General features: G+C 47.4%; 1 protein-coding gene across 13 annotated transcripts in view; it reads left to right on the top strand.

Moving 5' to 3' along the window:
- RREB1 (ras responsive element binding protein 1) overlaps window positions 1-22,095 on the top strand; it is a 167,513-nt gene that overhangs the window by 116,677 nt on the left and 28,741 nt on the right. For all 13 annotated transcript variants that reach the window (XM_019745404.2, XM_019745403.2, XM_019745409.2 and 10 more), the window contains exons 7-8: window positions 11,191-11,335; window positions 12,151-12,287. In XM_019745404.2, the coding sequence (XP_019600963.2) occupies window positions 11,191-11,335; window positions 12,151-12,287 (282 nt within the window). The remainder of the gene's footprint in view (window positions 1-11,190; window positions 11,336-12,150; window positions 12,288-22,095) is intronic.

The following is a 22,095-nucleotide window of genomic DNA, read 5'->3' as shown; positions in this document are numbered from 1 at the left end:
CTCTTATTAATTTTTGCTCTAAAAGAAGCATTAAGAGCTGATTGTCCGGCTAGGTCTTCTTTTCGGGGAAACACAGTAGATTTTGTGCCCTTCAGGCACCAGCATGCGGAAGCTGTGTTCTCAGAACCCAACTAACGGCCTGAGAGCCGTGCTTTGTAGGGGAGCTGTGTGCTCTGTGCCCACATTTCATTTTCTGAATTGTGGAAATCTTCATTATTATTTGAACACTGTTTTGGAGCTTGCTTGTTCTGTGGTGTTTTTATTTTTTTCATGTGGATAAGCATTTATACTATTAAATGAGCATCTGTGGTCCCTTTCAGAATTCTCTACATTTTAGAAATCTGTAAACAACAGTATTTGTTCCCTGAGAAAAGAAACACGTCAGTGTGCAAATAGCAAATCATGACATTGTCCATCTGGAACTAATATAATGCTATGTCAGTTGTACCTCAATTTTAAAAAGGGACAGGTAAGAGCGATTTGTCACATAACTATTATTCAAATGAGATGAAAAAGTGTAAGAAAATAGCAAAGCTGAAAGGACCCATTTCAGCCGATGGTCTCTGTGCAGCCTCTTTTGTGCTTGCTAGACTGACATTCTCTGAAACATTTTTTCCTCCACTTTGTTTTTTGTTTTCTTTTCTAGTGCTCCTTAACAATCAGAGTAATTTATCTTATATTTTTTGAAAGGATATTTGAAAAATGTGGCTCGTGCTCACTTTTGATTCTGTATTTTTTCCTGACGGACCAGTTCAAGTTCAGTTATGCCACAGAGTTTGCCCATAAAACCATCAAGTTTGGGATGTGTTAAACACGGGTCAAGCCTTTTTCATCCTATCGCTGATTCTCAAATTTATGACCTGCTTCATAATTAAATAGTTAATAGTTCATTGTCATTCGGCCAACTGGATGCTGTCGTTTTTAACTTAGGTTTTCTTCTGTTTTGGCAGAGATGGTGTTTGTCTATTAGTTTGCTTTTGGAGATTAAGCAGATGCAAAAGAAATATTCTCTTGAATGCAGGCAGTATGGCAGTTTTGACATATCTTGTTGACATATTTCAGAAGCTCAGTTGCACCAGGTAAAACTGGTGAGTGGCATCACAGTCTGCAGCACCCTTGCTTGCCCGCACTTGAACAACCTGGCAATTGTCAGCTAGAAATTAGGTCACAGAAGGTACGGGATGTGTCCGCTGGGGGTGTGAAGAGGAGCGGAGAGCTGGCCGGCTGATCACAGGCGGCGTGCCCCTCTCCCCCCACTCCACCCTGCCGTCCTGAGAACTCTGGACAGATCTCGAGTGGGTGTCCCATTTCGTTGGACAATACGAAAGCATTAACGTGGAGAGGAGGAGAGCGAGTCTGGGCGCCCGCGTTAGATCACAGACTTAAACCTGCAGGTGCTGGCTGCAGCTCCTCCACAGCACGTCCTGCTTTACACCTTGCATTTTTCCACCTTTGTTTAAATATTCAACCTGTCCAACCTGTTTGGGCTGAACAAGCTGGTGCTAGCAAACATCTAAACCTGCCCACTCACTGTCAACCTCTTTCTGATTCGTTAAGGAAGGTGATTAGCAACAAAATCTGCCCCCACCCCTCTACTAAAAGGTGACCCAGCAGCGGCAGAAATCTTAGCATATGTATATGTCACACTGGGTCCCACTCACCTCCCCTTGGGCGTGTGTGCATGCCCGTGGGCCTCTCTTCTCTGCTTCCTCTAAGACTCTGGGTTGATGGAGTGCTTGTTGGCCTTCCATGGGGAGAGATACTGTATCTCCTTAAACCAGAGACTCAGTTGCATGATGGGTTCATTGGTATGTGAGGTCTGCACTTAACTCTTATTCTTCATGCTTATATCAGCCAGCTCACTCAAGAGGATTATTCTAGGTCTACAGGTAGAAAAACCAAAGTCTGCAATGTTATGGGGTTCAGCTAAGGTCAGAAGCAAATCCTGGCCCCTTCTTCTTGGGCTCCTCATCTCCCCGGGTTCCTGGTGATAGAGCAGCGTGCTGTTCTCCCTGCAACACATCGTTTGATGACACGTGTCACCTGTGGCAAGCAGAGGCTGTACACTGCATTCATCCCATTTTAGATAAAAGGTGACCGCCCTGCTGCAGTCACAGAGCAGGGACTGTGTGGCCTACTTGGTTTTTGCAGGTGATGTTTCTCTTTGGATTCATTTTCGTTATTTCTCTCTTGACTCACAGGTGACCTGATCTTGGTACCCCGTTCCTCCTCCACGGCCCCTGATAGTGTAAAATGCTGTCCCTGTAGTGGTGGTGACTTTCCTTTTCACAGGGCTCTTTCTCTGCTCCCACCACCCACACCTGCCATTTCCCTCTGTGGCCCGGCAGGCCGTCTCCAAGGGCATGGCCCGAGCATTTTATGTTCCTCTTTTGGAAGTGTCTGAGGAGCAGCAGACAGTGACTTGGCACCGCCTTCTTACGGAGATAATCATCTCTTCCTCCTCTGCAAGAAGAAAGGGGATGTGAATGGCCAGCTTCTGCCATCTTGAGAAAGCTAGTGCTAATTCCCTCAGGGCTGAAGTGAGAAAAGGTCTCTGTGACTTCGTGACTTGAGTGTGTGTTTCCGTTGTGCCATAAGCTTAGGCTTGGGGATTGGCTTGACTCGTGGTTTTTAGCCATTTGCCACAGAAGGGCCTGCTCCCGAGTGCGGTGGTGATGGCTTCCCTCAGAGGTATGGCTCTGGGCTGAGGAGGCCACTTGGGGGCTATCAGCTCCGATGGGCTTCATCACCTAGGACCATAGGTCCCGGAGTCCTGGGACAGGGCAGCTCTGACTTGTGATTGGGACTCTGGGCTGTAGGGGAGACTGAAGAAATGGAGGGAGAAGAACCTGGGGAAGGAGAAGAGTCCATTACAACACGGTGGCTGCCTGGAAATACCTAAGGAAAAGTGGTGACTTCCCACTTATCATTTCTCTGGATTAGCACAGGGAAGGTCCAGGCAGGCCGATTTCACTGCATGAACGAGGCAGCTCTCTGGGTGAGAGAGAGGACAACTCATCCAACTTCTGAGGTCTTTTGTTTGCTTTTTAAGAACTTGTGGTTTTATATGGAAACATGTACTATGTGTCTTTTTGTGGGTATTATAAACAGGAGTCCAGAGGGGCCAGATAATGTATGGAGAGTGTTAAAACAAATGAGAAATTATTTTAGCAAAACAAGGGCGGGCAAAGAAAAAAATTGTACAAGAAGATGTGGGGTGTACTGATTCAAAGGCATGGCAGTTAGGAACAGGGTCTAGTCTAGAATCAAGACCTTTTAAAAGTTGATATTTATTGACACGGGCCTCCTGCCAAGCTCCCCTGCACTGTATTTAAAAGTCAGGAGAGGAGGAAGGAGTTTTAGAATGAGCAGTGAAGGGCCCTCTGTTTTCTAAGTAGACAGTCAATAACGGGAAAACATTATAACTCAGTTGTGTTCTGAGGTCAGCAGCTTCCAGTATCAGCATGAAAGAAAGGGAAAGGAATGCCCTAGCCAAAAGGTTGCCTTTCTCCTACCTGGAGGATAGCTGAGAGATTGGGAACACTGAGGAAAAAATATTCTCAGACGTCATCCTCCCAGCTGTCCATCAGCGAGGAAGTGTTTGTACCAGGGTCTTACACGAGACCAAGATGCAGAAGGAATTCCCTTCTCCAACCTGACACAGGAGACAGGAGCTGATGGGACAGGAGAACAGCGTGTGTGCGCAGGTGGCGGGGGGGGGGGGGGGTGTCCAGCCAGAACTGCGCCCCTGTGTTGGTCGGAGAGCAACTTTGGGCTGAGGAGTGGTAGGGACAGCACAAACGCAATAGTTAATGAGTAGTATGAACCTGAATCCCCAGCACATTGGAGTTAAGCTCCCCTAACTGTTCATACAGTTTGGATGATGGCGCCATCCGAGTGTCAGACTGCAGTCTACAAGGTGGTATGTGGGGTGTGGTCTTTTGGACCCCGCCCTCCTCTTTTGCCCTGCAGGGTTGCAGAGGCAGCAGGAGTAAACCTGAGTATTAGGACCAAAATGCAAAACTTCTTTTGGCTTCTGCTACTCCCATTGCCGGTGTCAGAGGTCATGGAATCTCACTGGCTTTGGTGGGGTGGGCGCACAGCCCAGCAACGCACGAGCCCTGGGGGCAGCCTGGCAGAGGCGTTGCCACAGCCCACCTGCAGACAGCAGCAGCACCTCGCTGAGGTTTGCACTTCAAATCTTTCTGAGAATGCTGTCTCCTTGGTCAGCTTACACCATTGTCGAACTTCCCTCTGCACCCAGGCACAGCTGGTGCAACCTGCCTTCTGGATAAGCATGACTGAACCTGAACAACCCCTGAATTACTAGAAGGTGCCTTTGAGCTCACACGTGGAACCACAGTGGCAATGGCTTGGTGAATACCTTGCCAGCCTGTCCCCAGCCTCCCTTCCACCTCCATCTTCACTCCCCATCCCCTTATTTGCTGGCACAAGACACAGTTGACATTACACATGTCACTCACAGCTTCCCCACCCTTAAATGCCCCCTGTAAACATCTGTTACAGAAACATACACAAATCTTTCTGGAGGTTTGCTTTTCTTTGGCCCAAAACATAGGTTGTCGAGTTGCGATGCTTCTGAATCTCATTCATTCCCTCTTTGGTTATTGTCACAAGGCGTTGTTGAAAAAGCAAAGGTAGCACAGGGTACGGGGTAGGCGTGGAGGTGTGAGGTGTGTCTGTAATCAGGCCGTAAAAACTGTTAGAATCCGTTGGCTTCAGTTTGGCGGGCTGGGTGCTGGTGCTGTTTGTGTACAGTTGGTGTCCTGTGTCCTGAGATAATGACCTTTCCTATAATGCCATCACTCAGAGAATCTAATTCAGCTCCTGGATTAATAAAAGCTCTGAGGAAATTAAGACGGAAAAGTTCGCAGATACTGGGAGTGTCGAGATCTCACTTGAGCTCTGACCCTCACACGTGCATTAGATATGGGAAAGCTTGAAGCGTTTGAGACTTGCCTTAACACCTTCTACTGCATGATCCTTTACACTTGGTGAGAGTTTTCCAAAGGCTTTCACCCCCAAAATAATTTTACGTATGTTAAACTTCCCAACTTATTTGGTTATGTATTTATACCTGCTAAAGTGGTGCAGGGACTGCTGGTATGCTGCGGGTGAGCCTGGGAGAGGTTTTAGTACTTTAGGTCGTTAACCAGACCTGTGAAAAGTATGAAGGGATCGGATTTTCCTGTGACCTAGTGATTCTCACACTTGATCTGGCATGAGTGTCACCTTGGAGGCCCATGGAAACCCAGGCCAGGCCTGAGAACTTGCATTTGTAACCGGCTCCCAGGTGAGGCTCTGCTGCTGGTGAGAGTGTCTGTTTGAACACCAGCACCCCGGCAGACGGGTGGTATTCTCCGGGCACATTTCAGGTGTGGACGCTGAAGCCGAGGCCGCCTAAATAACTTGGGAAGTCCCTGTGTTTATTCGTTGGTGAGACCAGGACAATGGTTTCTGGCATGTCTCCCAGCTCCCAGACTGTCCCAAGACCTCATTGCCATCACGTGGTCTCTCTCTCCTGCACCATCTTCCCACCCAGATTGGCTTGTTCGTCCCAATTCCTGCTTGCTTCTCAGAGCAAGCCAGTGCTCAAATGGTTAAGAGTTTCCCTCCATTTCCAGATCTACAAATTTACATACCTGAAAAGGTTCCCAGAAAGTTCCTGTATTTGGAACTGGCTCCTGGAAGGTTCAGAGAGGAGGGGGGATATGCCTTAGAGATGGGTCTGTCTCCTTTCATTTACTAGATCTTCATTCAGCCCTTTACAAGGTGTATTTGGCTTAGCTCTGATACATTCTGTATCCTTACAGATAGCCCACCCTCGCTACAATGGATCTTTTCACATGTTAGAATATGAATGGTTATATTTACAGAAGGAAATCAGCATCCATCCCAAAATTCAAAGTAGGCCCCTATCAGTGCAAAAAAGTACTCAGATTCAGACTTTTTTTCCTAGTTTAAGAAACGTCTGCAGTATTTGTTTGGGTTCATTACTGTTAAAGCCCCTCCAAGTGTTATGAATCGGAGAAAACTTTCCTTAACTCCTGAGAGTTCTGATAAAATTCCTGCTTTAGACCACAGTGTGGCAGGATTGCTATGAAACTGGCATGCCTGCAAAAGAAAATTCTAGAATTTAATCTAAAAGCAGATGCTGACCAACTTGACATTAACCTCTCTCGACTATAAATGTAGGTGTAGCTTTGAATGTATGAACACAGATAAATTCCAATAGAGAAAAAATTAGCACATGTCCTCTGTTCATATTTGGGGTGTTTTTCATTAAAGTCTCTTCATTGTGGCACTGTTTACTATAATACAGTGTCATCAAATTTGCTGACATTAAATCCTAGTAAATTATAAGTTGTGTTAGAAACTGAGGACATACGTTGTGATACTGCAAGTAGAAAAGATTTTAGGTATATATTTCATCCGTCCGCCCATCCCTCCATTAAGTGACTGAACAAATACTTACTCATTCGTTGCTTCATTCATTGGGCAATTGGCAGATATTTATTGACCACCTACTACTGGTGTATGCCGCCAGGGGCTGGTGCAGAGAACGAGAGAGACAAGGTTCTTGCTGTAATGGAACTTACTTTCGACTGAGGCTGAGGAGGCAATCCAACGAGTAATTAGATGATGTTTGCAGTTACTGCTGTGTGCTGTGAAGAAAGTAAACCTGGGTAGGGGGCTTGGGAGCATCTGCCTGAGTGGGTTGGGGCACCTGATGAGAAACCTGATGGCAGGAGCCGGCCCTCCAAGGTCGAGTGGAGCAGCCCAGGCAGAAGGACCCCAATGCGTTTGAGGAAGCCAGAGAGAGCTGGTGTGTCTGAGGGCTGTGGGGTTGGGGCAGGGGGCACGCCAATGAGGTCAGAGAAGTAGGCTGAGGCCAGACTGGCTTCTAAGAGCGGCACCGTCTGCAGGAGCGGTATGATTTGATCCGTGTTTTAGATGCTCACTCTGCCTGCTGTGTGGAGAGTGGAGAGTAGGAGGGCAAAGAGGGAAAGCAGGGTGGCCGATTTAAACTGTTAAGACTAACTGGTTGAAAAGTCTCTGTTGTTAGTGTTCGTCTGTTGTGTCTGTCTGTGAACGATGATACATCAATCCTTGTACATAGATCTTTGCACATTTGCCCAATTATCATTCTTTAAGACAAGGTTCTAGAAGTGAAATTACTGAGATAAAAGGGTGTATATATTTAAAATCTGATCCCCGTAGCTCAGGCACTTTACAGAAGGGTTTTTACCAGTTTTCACTCCCATCAGCAGCGTGTTAGAGTTCCAGTGCATGTGTTGTAGTGATAACTGCACGTGTAACAGATTTTCTGCATGTGCTTCATTCATCCATCCCTCCATTCAGTGATTCAGCAAATATTTACTCATTCGTTTATTCATTCAATCAGCGATTTGATCCCCCCTAATGGGCTAGTGCAGAGAATGAGAGAGAGACTTCACCACACCACCACTGCGTACTTTTCTTCCTTGCCAATCTGGAAAACGTGGAAAGATGTTAATTGTTCAGGTACAGAATGAATAGCAGTTTGAATGAAGAAATCATGGGGGTCTTAGTAGGAACTGAGGGGGTAGCGTCCCTGTAAAACACACACAAAGAAACCCAGCTCTGTTTACACAGCCTCTGGAGGGTGGTCCCAGCCTGTGGCTTTCACTCTCAGACCACATCCAAATTGGTGTTAGCGTCTGATCCAACATTTCATGAAAGACATTCACAGACTGGAGAGTATTCCAAGGTTAGTAGTGATCGGTATAATTCAACAGACTGGAGAGCAGAGCTTGGGGGGCCTAGCTGAAGGAGCAGAGTTGTTCTATTTTAAGAAAGCTTTTAAGAAATGCGGTCATCATCCTGAACTGTTGGAAGAGCTGCCATGTGGAAGAGAATGCAGATTGATTCTGCGTTGCCCAGAGGACAGATAGACATTTAAAGGAAGGATGGAATTTTTGACTCAGCATGTGGAAGGTGATTTTAACAGTTAGCACTGTGGAAAATGGAGAAGTCCTTGTGGCTGAAAGTCTGCAAGCAGAACTAAGTGATGGTCTCTCCAGTGTGCTGTGGACAGGACTTCCTGTGCCGAGTCGGAGGTTGGATAGCATCTCAGCTCTTCTCCAGTTCCGAGGCTCATTGTAACTTACTGATTCTTAAGGCACGTGGAAATTAATGAATTTGCCCTTGAAATAAAACCCAAGAGAAAAACAGACCCAGGCCTTCTAGAGAAGAGAAACAGAATTGTCTCCTCCCCGCTAGCCCTCTGTTTTGGCCACATTCTGCGGAAAAGAGGCCATGGCTGGCTCATCGTGGTGAGTCGCCCCACTTCCTGTGAGCGTTTGGGAGGAAATGGACTGCCAGTGTTGCTGCTCGTCCTGTCAGAGGCCAGGGAAGAAGAGCAGGGGTCAGGGTGGGGAGAGTCCTTAACTACAGATCACATCCCACTTCAGAAATGGCTGGAGCTCCGAACCTGGCAGCTCAACTATTGACTGAATTAAGTTCTTAAATGAGCCTGCAGCTGTTGGTCAGCATGTAGCTGACTGGACAGATTGGGAACAGCCCGTGTCTTGGCCAGCAACCGGAGATTTAACCCTAGAATGGAGCAGTGCTTGAGCTCCAAACCTGGGCCTCTGGCTGAGCTCCGTCAGACACCTGGAGTGGGTTGGTGCTCAGCAGCCTGTACTTGCCGCCAAGCTCCTGAGGTAGCTTTGACCCGGTCTCCTCCCCCGGCTTTGGCAGAGACGCACTTCAGGGGCATCCCCTGTTTTTCAGAACAAGAGAGACAGGACTAGAGGTGGGGCATGTTCTCTGCCTGACCTCGGGCCCTTCACTCCCTGTGGACATTTGGTTATTAGTTTGGTAACAACTGCAGGGCCTTGGGCCACAGTCACTCAGAAAGGAAGTGTCTGGGTTCAGGTTCAAGCCTTAAGATGGCAGCCTGTGATCCAGAATGCAGATCCCAAGGCTTTAGAGGAAGAGCATGGACTTTGGAGTCGGCACACCTGGGTCTGTGCCAGCTGTGAGGCCCTGGGTGTGTCAGCCTCTCCGCACCTCAGCTGTCTCATCTGCAAAATGGAAATAATCTGTGTGAGTCCCCCCTGGGTCCTCCCTCACTGAGTGCTCGCTCTCGTCCCTCATCTTCCTCTGTCTGTGAAAACAACTTCTGTCGTAAGTCCCAAGAGCTGGATCATAAAGCATCGTTTTATAAATGTTAGTGTCATGACAGAAAATAAGCTGCTGAACTGCTGACAGTTGTCAATCTCCAATTTCCAAATTTCTCACAGGTTATTGTAGCTTCATGTTGATTTGCACTAGTAACGTGTCGACTGTTGAAAAGAGTATTGATTTTTTTTTATTTATTAATTTTGAGCGATTTATTGAAAAAGGTAGGTAATGTACTAATTTATATCTTTTAGTATCATTCTTCCTCAATTCTTAATGCTTCAAAAAAGGTTTTTGTCTTTTTTTTGTTTCTTTTTTTATATTTCTAAAGATGGAATATGCCATACAATAAATGTCAAAAGAAACTTGCTGGTCTTTCATTTTTCCTTCCAAGCGCTGATATTAAATGATGGTTGCCTTAAATCACCTTAGAATAGAGCAGGTACTTCAAACAAGGCTACTTGCTTCCATTAAGTTTCCCAAGGCTTTAGGTGACCAAGAGCTAATAAGGAAGCATCCTTCCCTAATAATCTAAGCATAGCAATCTAAGCAAGGAATTATGTGGACGTGGGCAGATGGTTGTGATGCCTTTCCATTCTCTCCCACTGGGTGTTTCTGCTTCTCCACACTGATTCCCCCTAAGAGAACAGAGGTTTGGCCTCCGCCTCGCTCCCTGAGGCCCATTTCCTCAAAGGTTAAGCCACCTCTCAACTGCCGGCCAATGGTTGCACTTGGGGCAGGGCCTGAAGCAGGGACCCCTCCACATTCTAGAGTGGAAGCAGAACAAGAGAAGTCAGCGTCTTACCTCCACACACTCAGAAAAGGGGTCTCCCAGGCATGGCGGTCCCAGAGCTATGGGAGGGAAGGCGTGCTCTCAGCCCTGGCCTTGAATCCCTGGCCTCACAGCCTGATTGTTGCTGCTTGTGCTTAGCGAGCTGCTTCACTTTTTCATCCTCAGCCTGCCTCCTCTGGAGAAGGCACAGCAGAAAGGGAGCTGAACTTGCTTTTGAAAGTGTGACAGGATAGTCTGTGAAAACACGGCTGTCGTTTCCCATGCCTAAGAACGTCACCATTACGATAATCCTATACAAGAGCTATTTATAAAAGGCTGTGGCTTCTTTCCTATGTCTGGCACAGTTTAACCCCAGTCAGAGATAGATGATGGTGGTGATGGTTGTCATTAGGAAAACTAAACTTTTTTTGTCATAGAGCAGGGAAATTGAGACTGACTATCTTTGTATAATGTCATTCATCCCTATAGGTCTTGGGACCTTATTTTTAGGATGTTTGTTTTAGAACTTGATAAAGTTAGGCCACTTAAATCAGGTCATCCATAAAACTCTCTTCATCCATATCCATCTGGTATGTGTATGTAATATTTCCTCATACGTGTACTCCTCGTCCCATAGGTGTCAGGGTTGCAACATGTAATTTCCTCATTTCATTGTCCCAGATATTCTCATAATCTATTAACCCATGTAATACCATGAACAACATGGAAGGGCTTTCAGGCCTTCATAAGCACTCCAGACATTTGCTCTGTTGGCACTTCTCAGATTTGACCCTTCAGAGGGCAGAATAGAAAGGACATATGCCACTAGTAGGTGGGGCTGAGTTCTGGAGCAAATGCAACGTGATGATTTGGTTTATGAAAACGCAGTATCTGGGAATTCCTTATTCTATAGAATTATGTGTCCTCAAATAATTTACTTGGTCTCAGTAAGAACAGGTCATCAGACAGTTTGTTTTTATCTCAGTGCCAGTGGAGTTCATGAGTATCTCCCCACAGACAGCAAGGCATTAAGTGATAGTTTTTGGATAACACTTGCAAGGCTTTAAGGGGTTCGGGTTATAAGGTTTTAAAAAGAGAGAAGTCACTATATAAATTATACTCCATATCTCTAAAGAAAATTTACCAACATCTAAACATAAAAAATGTAACAGAAATAAACCAACTCAGTTTTTTGCTGAATCACATTGTGTGTGTATGTGTGTGTTCTCTAGACACATGAAGATCCATGAGAAGGACCCGAACAGTGCTGCTGCTGCAGCCCCTCCTTCCCCACTGAAGCGCAGGCGGCTGTCCTCCAAAAGGAAACTGAGTCACGATGCCGAGTCGGAGAAGGAAGACCCAGCGCCTGCTAAAAAGGTTCTCTCTGCTCCCAGCACAGATGTGCCTAGCTACGGGACATGGGGCAGATATCTCTGGTCTTTATTTGTACAGTTTTGGGGACTTGGCAGACATACAGCCTTAGCTTTTAACTGTTTTCCACACTGTTTTATAAGGTGTCTGCAGAAAAGAGGACCTGTGCACTTCCTCTGTGGAACCCCCTCACTGAGCCCACTGATGAAGAGCTTGTTCCATTGTTCACGTGCTTTGTCTGTTTTTCCAGCTAGAATGGGAGCTCCATAAGTGTTAGGGACTCTTTTGTCCTCACTCTTCTATTCCCAGAGCCTGTTAGATGTTAGGTGCTCTATAACTATTTGGTGAATGGATGAGTGGGTTGAGGGTGGGTGAGTGGGTGGGTGGATGGGTGGATGGGTGGTGGGTGGATGTCTCAGTGGATGGGTGGATGGATGCCTGGGTGGATAGGTGGATGGATGGATGCCTGGGCGGATGGATGTCTGAGTGGATGGATGTCTGGGTGGATAGGTGGATGGATGGATGCCTGGGCGGATGGATGTCTGAGTGGATGGATGTCTGGGTGGATAGGTGGATGGATGGATGCCTGGGTGGATGGATGTCTGAGTGGATGGATGTCTGGGTGGATAGGTGGGTGAATGGTAGTATTCAGTGAGTATTTGTCACATGAATGAGGAACTACTCAGTAGCATCTTTAATACCTGGGAGGGAGGCATCCCTTTCCTTTTAGATAGCCGCTGGATTTAGTGCTGGTTTCTCTTCAGAAGCGAACACATGTGAGGGGCCTCCTTCATGACTGCACTTTTTTCCTTTCCCCTAAGATGGTAGAAGATGGGCATTCGGGTGACTTGGAAAAGAAGGCTGATGAAGTGTTTCACTGCCCAGTATGTTTCAAGGAGTTTGTTTGCAAGTATGGACTGGAGACCCACATGGAGACGCACTCAGATAACCCACTGAGGTAGGAGGAGGGGGAGCATATCTGTACTCTGGAAAGGTCTTCTTCTTCCTGTTTCTTCTGGCATATCCTTATTTCCCATTACTTCCCACTGGGCTGAAATGATTTCACTTGGGTGTGATGACATTAGTAAGGCCGTTAAGAATGGTGTGTGGTGTAAGGAAGAAGTCGGACTGAAAGGTGTGAGACACAAGGTGGCTGTGGCCACAGGATGTGTTCACCGAGGTTCCGTCTGCTTCCTTCACTCCTGGCCAGGCCCCTGGAGCCATCACCCGAGCTCCCCATGCACAGGGCTTCCTCTCACAGGGGTCTGTGGGCAGCAGACACGTTGTCTTCACAGAGCTGTTGCAACCCAAATGATCGTTAGCTGTGCATGAATGTGTGGTAAGGACAGGAAAGGCATATCAGGTGTCTGTAGGTGTTTGGACTGGACTGAACTAGTAGCACCGAACACTAAGAACGCATTTTGGGGTAAGACCAGGTTCTAATTCAGGTAAGACAGTCGACCCAAAGTGAAGCACGTCACAGGAGAACAGTGATAGGTGATTGTTCTGCTGCTCCAGCCTCAGTTTTAGATCTTTGCTGGCTCTGGTTTCTCTTATCCTCAGCCTTCCCAGGCAGAAAACGTGGATGGTTATATGACTTTCCAGCAGAATCGGGGTTTATGCGGGGCAGGGGAGTCGGCTTTCTTTCCCTCCCTTCTCTCAGAACTTTTTCGTCAAGCAGCAAGTCCTGTGTTCTTAGTGAGCAGATACGCTTGGCACCTTTTCCTACAGAACTGCCACTTTAAAAATGCTACATAGCCTGTAAGCACTCAAAAGAGCGAGGTGCCATCAGGGACCCTGGTGCAAGGCAGGACTGGGAGGTGGCATGTTGCCAGGGTCACCAGAGCAGAGGTGACTGTGTGCGTGGCTGCAGCTTGGGGTCTCAGATGACAGCTTGGAAGTGGCGAAATCTGGACATCTGTGTGGCTTACCGATATATGGACTATTTTTCCTTCCTGAAGACACGTGTTTGGTCATGACTTAGTAGAGAAAAGGTCTGAGCAAGCTGAAGACTTTTGTGTTAGGGGGAAGTCTTATTGTACGGTAACTTAAAGCCATGTCAAATATCATTATCCTTAATCACATTAGCTTGACATTTTTCCACTGGGGTTGGGGGGAAGGATTTATGAAGAGTTTAAACTGCTGAGCAGTTGAAGTGCTAGGAAATGTCTTTACTTACCTCCCCCCATCTCGGGAAACTGCACGGTGTGTGGGAGTGGGCTGGACCCCTGGGTCCCAGTGGCGTCTCTGCTCACAGGGGAACTGGGCCACATAATCCCCGTGTTCCCTTTCGGGCTTCAAACTCTGTGATTCTGAAACCTGTCCCTTTACAGTTGTTCTTCTGTCTACCAGGAAAAGCGTTTGGCTCCTCCTTTAAAGGCCCTGCATGTCTGAGAGATTCAGGAACTTCACGGTTTCATTAACGTTCACAGCATCCCCAGGATGTGGGCTTGTGGGTGATGAGTATTGAAATAGTTTGCTAGACTGAGGACCTGAGCAAATAGAGCTCACGGTACCAGACGACCCTCACACGGCGAGTCGTGGCCAGAGGCAGGAAGAGCCCGTGGAACCCCCGACTCCCATGTCTGCCGAACAGCCATCTAACCCAGGCTGCAAAGTAAACACACTGCTAGTCAGTCTCTGAGTTCCTTCATGTGTTTCGTTTCACTTCATGCTTTATTCTGTGCTCAGATACTAGGAACTATCCATTTGCCCCTTCTAGATAATTCTATCTTACAGGGAAAAGAAGTTGGCTCTCAGGAGAGACGTCTGAGTGGCTGAAGCCTGCACAGCAGTGTATAGCGGTGATAAAGATCAGTGTCCCCTTCTTAAATGCTGGCCTGGACAAGGGTGTGGGTGCTTCTGGCGCGGGGCCTTCTGGATACGCACCTACTCCAGGGCCAGGCTGGGCTGCTGTTCAGAGAGGATGGAGCTGGGCCTGGCATGGGCCCTGGCTGTTCCTTTCTGCACGATTCGGTGGGTAATTCACTCGCCATGACTCCTGCATAGGCCCCAGGTCGTCGGCGGGCTATGAAGTTGAACCTCAGCCTTGCGTGTTTTCCTTGCCTGCTCAGTAGTAACGCCCTTTGTTTGGTGAGGGGGTGATGGGAGAAGTTTTGTAATCTGGTGGGGACTCAGCCTCTCCTGGCAGCTTCCCTCCCACTGGAGCCCTGGACGCTGCGCCCACAGCACCTGGCAGAGAGTGTTGCCTTGCGTCCCTTGTGGGGAACAGCCAGGCCATTCCCTGTCTGGTGGCTTTTGCTAGATGGGGTGGGACTTGTGTCTGGAAACCAAAAGGAGTTGATTACAGAACATAGTTAATTTTCCTTTTCTCCTCTCTGCTCTGCCGTTCCACATAATAGCCTGCTATCAGAAGAGGCCATTGGGGCAGGCAGGAGCCAGCAGGGCCCAGCCAAGCAGTGAACTGTGACAGTAGCTAGTGGGAGAAACTGCTTGTTAACCCAGAGCTAAAATAGACACCAACTCCATTTGCAGACTCCAAAGGCAGCAGAACCACCGCGCGATGGATGCTACCAGTTTAGACAAAATTTTTAACTCAAAACAGTTGTTCGCTTCTTTCTGTCCCGCCCTTACCCCCCACCCCGAAAGGTGGCAAGGTGCCCGTTGTTTCTTAATAAAAAGTATTGGAAATCCAAACTGTAAACACTGAGGCCAATCTCCTCCATTCCCCTGTGTTTCAAATTAACGAAGTGTCAGCGCAGAACAAAAGGAAGACACAAAGCCGCTTGTAGTGCTTCTGGCTCTTGGTGCCGGCTGTTGCTCGCATCCTGGCACGACCGGCAGTAAATCCACCCCTCTGCACAGCTCCCCAGACCAGGAGAAGCGCAGAGCTTCTTGAGGTGACGGGCAAGAGTGTTCACTGAGCAGGTGGATCCAAACAGGACATCCCTGAGCGGGGCTGTTTCGGGGTGTGGAATATTTTGCTTGGTTATAAGAATAGAACAGAGTAACAGGCCATCCACTGCCGTGAATAAAGTCAGCTGGGAGGGAACCAGTCAGCACCCACCTATACAACCGTGTTTCCCCAAAAATAAGACCTAGCCGGACCATCAGTTCTCATGCGTCTTTTGGAGCAAAAATTAATATAAGACCGGGTCTTATATTATGTTACATAAGACCCGGTCTTGTATTATAGTAAAATAAGACTGGGGTCTTATATTAATTTTTGCTCCAAAAGACGCATGAGAGCTGATGGTCCGGCTAGGTCTTATTTTCGGGGAAACACGGAAATAAGATGAGAGCTACATGGATCATTTAAATTCTTCTAGTAGCCACATTTTTAAAAAAAAGAAAGTGAAATTGATCATGCTTTGTTGTTCTGCCAGTATATCCCAAATATGTCAGTATAGATTTACTGTAAAAATCGTCAGTAATACATTTTACATTCTTGTTTACATGCTAAGTCTTTGCAGTCCAGAGTGTGTGGTACGATCCCAGCCCATCTCAGCCTGAACGGGCGCGCCTCCAGGGCTCGGCAGCCCCGCTGCACACACAGGCCCGCGGTGGCGGGAGGCACCAAGGCCGCGGCTTTGCCTCGGAGGCCCTGCTCCTGTGTCTGAACAACTTCTGTCCGGCTGACCAGGGTGAGGCTGGGTCAGATGACCCCTGGGCGGGTGATCACCATATTGATGTGGCTGCAGTGGGGGGCAAAATTGGCAAAAGTTGTGCAATCTTACATGGCTTCTTGATTAAAGGAGATCAGGTAACAAATCATTTTTAAATTATTTCAGTTGAAAGGTACCCAGCAAATGATTGAGTGCTTATTATGTGTCAGGCATTTAACCAGACTTGAGGGGAAAAATGATGCTATTAGAGACAGGGCCCCTGAGGGGCCAGTCAGAAAACAAGTAAAGGGCTGTTCTGAAACAAAGCAAAGGGGTAAATTCAGGGCCGAGTGGGGCTCGGAGCCTGTGGTCCGAGCAGAAGGAGCCTGATCAGCTGGTGCAGCGCCCCTCGGCGTTTTCTGTCGGGTGTTAGCCCGTCGCTGTGTTTCCCCCCGTGGGCGCCTTCCTCGTTCTGGTCAAATTATTGATCTTGGTTGTTGGTGAGGTGATTTTCAATTTTAAGGCGATACCCTTAAGTCTGTGTCAGGAATTAGTAAGTGGGGAACCCGAATGGGCTCTGCCAGGCACGGCTGTGTGAGGGGAGGGTGTCGCTGCAGGCGTGGAGGGTGGGCTGGGGGCCAGCCCTCATCTTGCCAGTGGTAAGAGGTGCCAGAACCTTCTTTCTTTTGGATTCTCAAGTGTTCCAAGGAGTTTTCAACTCCCCTTACTGCCCTCCACACACACCCCCATCACCTGCAGGAAGACCCTCAGAGTAATTCACATCGCACTGGCCCTAATTCACTTGTTAAATGCCATTCTAAAAATAGGGAGGGGTTTGTCAGCATCTTGTATTTAAGAGTCTCAGGGTTGCTAGGCTTGGCCAGGCTGAAGCGGATTTAAAATGATGCTGAAGGACACGCCCCTTCTCCCCAGCCCCCAACTCCTGCTTCTGCCCAGGAAGCTGGAAGGTGCCTCTGTCAGGACTGGCCCCTCTCCACCTGCCCAAGGGTCCTCTCTGTGACTTGGTCTGTGCTGGGCAGGGACAGCCCCCAGCTTCTGGGCTCACCCCGGCCCTCCCGTGGTGAAGTCCTAGACCTGCCCAGGCTTCATGGCACGCTGGTGTGGTTGAACAGTCTGAGCTGGGTGTCGGGAGGCGGTGTGCAGCCTGGTGGATTCCTGGTGTGGGGAGGGCAGGCTGCCACCCTCCACTGGCCAGGGCCGTCACAGGGCCCACACTGTTGCTCCCAGCAACTGGGAGAGATTAGTGCAGCTGTTGGATGTCAGTTCTCGGCTGGGACTGATGTAGAGGGGAGGGTGGGCTGGAGGGAAGAGGAATGTCTGAATTGGGCGGGGTTCCGAGAGGTGATTTGCACTTAGCCCTTCTTGCCTCCAGAAACAGAGCAGGAAAAATGAAGCATGAAATCCCTTTAAAAAAGGAATGTCAGAGTCTCGATTAAAACGCTATAATGAGCAATAAATCCAGTGTCTCAGGGAAGTGGCCAGGGCGAGCGGCAGCTTTCTCAGCAAGGTATTTCGCAGGTTCTGAGGATGGGCTGGGCTTGCTGGCTGCCTGCAGAGTTGGTGGGAGGAAAGGCTCCCTGTGAGCCGCTGTCCAGTGTCAGGCATTAAGAATGTGGCCTGGGTTGTAGAAGGAGCTGGGCCTCTGCAATAACTGTCCTCTGAACAGACAGCAAAGGAGAACAGCAGGGAGGAGTTAAGCCACTGGCTCCATGCCAGCTGCACGGCAGCTCCATGGCCACAGGCGAGTTGAGACTCAGTTTCCCCATCTGGAAAATGAATTTGAGGACTGCTGTGAGGATAAAGGGGGCAGTCCATAGTCCTCAGACTGTAACAAAGGCTAAGTGAACATTTACCTCTGATATTATTTAGATTGTGTACTTTTTGATATTTTAAACCTGACAACATTTACAGTCAGGTTCTGTGCCACTCTTTGGGGTACCCCGTTCCAGTGAAATTGAGAAGGAGTCAAATTTCTGGGTTTCTCCCAGGTACTGTTTACTTGACAGGGAACATGAAAGCAGGTTGTCCTTTAGTCCTTATTGTTATAAAGAGCTGCTTTTGTCTAGTTTTGCTTTTGTTAAAATTGGGAAACTGAGTGGCTATTTAAATTTGATTTGAGTCCTACCTACCAAATTTTGTAATCCAGATATTGTGGGTATTGTGTTGAAAGCCAGATATTTAGAAGCGTAAAGGGACTTGATACCTTTAAGTAATAGAACCACACATCATTTTCCTTAGATTGTTGGGGAAATCTGAGATTCTAAAAAAATGTGTTTCCTTATGTTTGAGATTTGCCAAAACATTCTTTTGAAAATATATTTAGCATAATTTTTTTTAAAAAAGTTTTTGGGTTTTTTTTTTTTTACCCTTTCTTAATGGGGTCATCTGTCTGTCTACCTGCTATGATGGTTGACTTGATAGAAGGATGTAAAAGTCAAATGCCCGAGGTTTATTGTTTTGGGCTGCTCTTAAGCGTTTTTGGTTGACTTCAAGATCTTCTTCTTGTACTGGAGAGTTAAGGTCACCAGGTGAATAAAATATTATCGTAGCAAGAACTGGGAGGAGCTAATCCTGTAATTGTTTCGCCACCAGGTTTGGAAAAAAGGTTTTTTGGTGGTCTTGTTTCCCATTCCTATAAACCCCATTTCTGATAAGTTTGCCTCCCTGGCTGACTCTTAGTCTTTGATGTGTATGCGTGCTCCCATCCCATTTTGGGTACTTTGGGAAGGTTATTTGGGAAACAGGCTTTAGTCACTGGTTATCAGGGCTGATTCCTTTAATGGTGACAGTCATTCCTGTTAAGTACCTGTTAGCCCTACTGCGCGCCCTCAGAACAGCTGGCTGTACTTATCTTGTTCCCTTGCTCCTGCACACAATGCATACCCATGCCGTAATAACACATCTGTCACACCGCATTTCTACCCCACCCCAAATTAGGCACGTTTCTTTCAAAAAATGAAAGAAAAGAAAAAGAACCGATACCGGGGTGCTCTGCCCCATGAGGCGAGTTGTGGTACATTTCAGTTCTCAGTTCAGTAAGTTTAAAACTTTAACTTTTGTTTTCTTAAGACGAGTGGGCCTGGCTATGAGCAAGCACACCATTCATTTGCAGTAAAGTCCTTTGAGAATTGAAAGGACAAACCCTCAGTTAAGGAAGGAGAGTATTTCCTCGGACTACCAAAGCTGGCTTGTTGCAGCCCTTAGCTTGCTGTCCCTTTACCTGTGGCAGCCAGAGGCAGAGGCGGACAGCACTGGCGGGCAGGCTGGGTCTCTCTGTGGCTTCAGGACCAGGGCAGCTGGCTGTTCTTGTGAGAGTCAGACTTCGCTGACCACATGAGCAATGTACTCTTTCCAGCCCAGCCAGTCTCAAGGCCGGAGCCAGTGTGTTGTGGGATTTTGCTCGTTTGTCAGATTTCCAAAGGAGAAGGCACACAAGGAGGGCTGCAAGTATATGTCGAAGGCTCCCTGTGATCGGGGTTCCTCCCCCTGGCCCCAGCATTGGCAGCCCCCATTCCTGCCATCTGTCCTTTGCATACCAGGGGCCACAGTGGAAACTGGGCTCATCCCACTGCATGCTGCCAGGAGGCATTTCCCTGCCCCGTCACCCCACCTCAGCCCTCCCCTGTCTGTACTTCACACCTACTCCTATCCCTTCTGTGACATTACAAGTGGTGCTAAGGGAGGCAGAGAGAGAGGAGACAAGCTGCAGGCAGGTGCTTTTCCCCTCTGCTCTTCAGGAAAGCCTGCCTCTGCATACCCAAAACTAGCTCCTTTCTTTCCACCTACCCCCTAACAGCTAACTAGAGTCCTGCCCCGTCACAGGAGCCACCACGATGGAGCAGCCCTGCGAGAAGCAGGACCCACAGTTCAGGGGCTGGGATGGCACATGTGGGGGAGTGGGGAGTGCTGAAATCTCACTCTAGTCTTCTAAATTATCTTACCTTAGAGAAGCCTTTGCTAGCATGCACTGGAATTCATGTGAGATAGGCGCAGGTGAGCTGCCTTGGGGTACAGAAACACTGTATCTGCGAGCAAAGTGAGTTGGCGTTCTCACACAGGTGATGCTCCTTTTGTAATTTGAGGACAGGTTGAATGCCCACATTAGCATTCATCCCTGTGTTTCATATGTGATCTCACCTTTACTTAAATTGTCCTTTGCAGTTTTTCTACTGATGAATTTTTGTTTTCCTTAGAGTAAGGTATTTTGTATTTGCATTTCCATATGTGATTTAAAAAGAAAACAAGCAAGTTTTGTTTTTAGGAGAGTTGATGGGGTACTATTATCTTGTTTAAATCCTACAGCTGGATACACTTTGTCCCAAATGTACTTGTCTTACGGCAAAGTTAGTTTCTCTTTGGAGCAGTTACCCTCAGTTTCCAACAGAGGGCCATCTCAGGGTGCCAGAAAATCAGAAAGCAGCCTTGGGTTTGTAAAATTTCCCTCTGGCACATTGTCAAAATCACTTGCAGAATGAAATCCTCCCCTCTCCTATGATACAGTTCTACTCCATTGAAATATTTTGCAATCATTCTGTTCACAAGTTCCTGGCAGAGTTGAGAGATTCCCCCAGACTAGGAGTAAGGAGAGAGTTGTGGGGACCACCCAGACCAATGGCTGTGGCCTTAATGAAGACTGACAGGCCCACGCAAAGTTAGCAAATACCCCATGACCAATGGATGCCTGCATAGGCTCAGCATCCAGCAGCATTGCTTACAGATTTACAATGACCTTCATTGTCCTTGAAGAGCTGCTTAGAAACAAAGTTGCAAAGTATTCTTCCTTGGACCTTGGGAGGGCTGGTTGAAGGAGAGTGTCTCTGGCTGACAGAGGCCAATCTAAATGTTCCTGGGTGATGGGTTTCCACACTGGTTTTATTTAAGGTCTGTCAACAGGTGCCAAGTATGAGATGGGAGGCACTGTTTTTCTGTGGGTGTTTTGTTTATGTGTGTGTGTCTTTTTTTTTCTTTTTAACCAGCCTCAAGATGTGCTTCTGGTTTCAAAGCAGATTTTTTTTTTTCTCTGCTGCTTGCAAGCTGCTTGTTTGTGAGATGACATTCTATATCTTTTATGAAGTGAAACAGGAATACACCTTGGTTGAAATCCCATGAAAACAGAGGTGTGAAGTTGTAGATCTAGGGCCTTATTTAGACGTTATTAGAAGGCTTGGAGCGGGTGTGCAGGCTGGGAAGGTACACACTTCTCTTGGTGAGCTGTGGCTCCAGGAGGCGTGGCAGGGGTGGTGAGGAAGCAGATGTTGTATGTAGGACAGAGGGTTTACCAGGAGGAACACACGTTTCTCCCCACAAGTCTCAAGATTAAACACTAGATAGAGGTAGAGACCATTGGGAAGTTCTTGACAGTGAAAAGAGAGAACGCATCCTTTTGAAATTAAAATTCCATTTTCCTGCATTTGGAATAGCACCTTGCAGTTTTCCAAGCATTTTGTTATCTGTTATTATTCACAGTAACTCAAAAAATCCCCATGTTGTAGATGAGAAAGAAAACAGGCTTAGAGAAGGAAGGATAAGGCACTCCACAGGCTTGTAGCTGAAGGTGTTTATAGATTCGAGATCCTCTCACTTGTCACTATACTTTGTTTTCCAAACTTGTCTAACTCTGAATCACCTGGTGTGCTTGTTCACATACAGATTTCGGGGCCCATTCTCTAGTTACTTGGATTCTGGTTTCTTAACAGGCCATGAGGGGATTCTTAGTTCATGCATGTTTGGGAAATTTTACATCGCAGGCAGCTGAAATGCAAATGAAATAAGTCATCTAAGGTCACGCAATCTGAGCTTGCCCTGCAGTGCCTCTGGTCCCTGGGCCCATCCCCACATTGCTCCACAACTGCCTTCCACAGAGGACACGGGTTTGGGGGGCGCTGGTGCGCTGGTTCGTTCTGCCATGTGTTTATTGAGCACCTCATCACTGTGCGACTGTCCTAAATGCCAAAAACAGGAGGGATTTGCAGCTGAACTAGAGAGTAAAGGAGGAGCTAGACGTATAGAAATAAGTGATGAAAACATGATGTTAAACATTAATTGCTACAGTAGGAGTGCAGCAAACTCTGATTATTAGGAGAGACTCTCCATTGTTTCTATAAAACCTATTTGTGATGCCCCTCACACTGAGTTCTTATGGCCAGTAGGCTGTGCACTTGTCTCAAAGGGGAGGGTGTT

Source organism: Rhinolophus sinicus, linkage group LG06, assembly GCF_036562045.2.
Source record: "Rhinolophus sinicus isolate RSC01 linkage group LG06, ASM3656204v1, whole genome shotgun sequence".
NCBI lineage: Eukaryota > Metazoa > Chordata > Mammalia > Chiroptera > Rhinolophidae > Rhinolophus > Rhinolophus sinicus.
The sequence above is the reverse complement of the archived record's forward strand: the minus strand, read 5'-3'. Positions and strand labels throughout refer to the sequence as shown.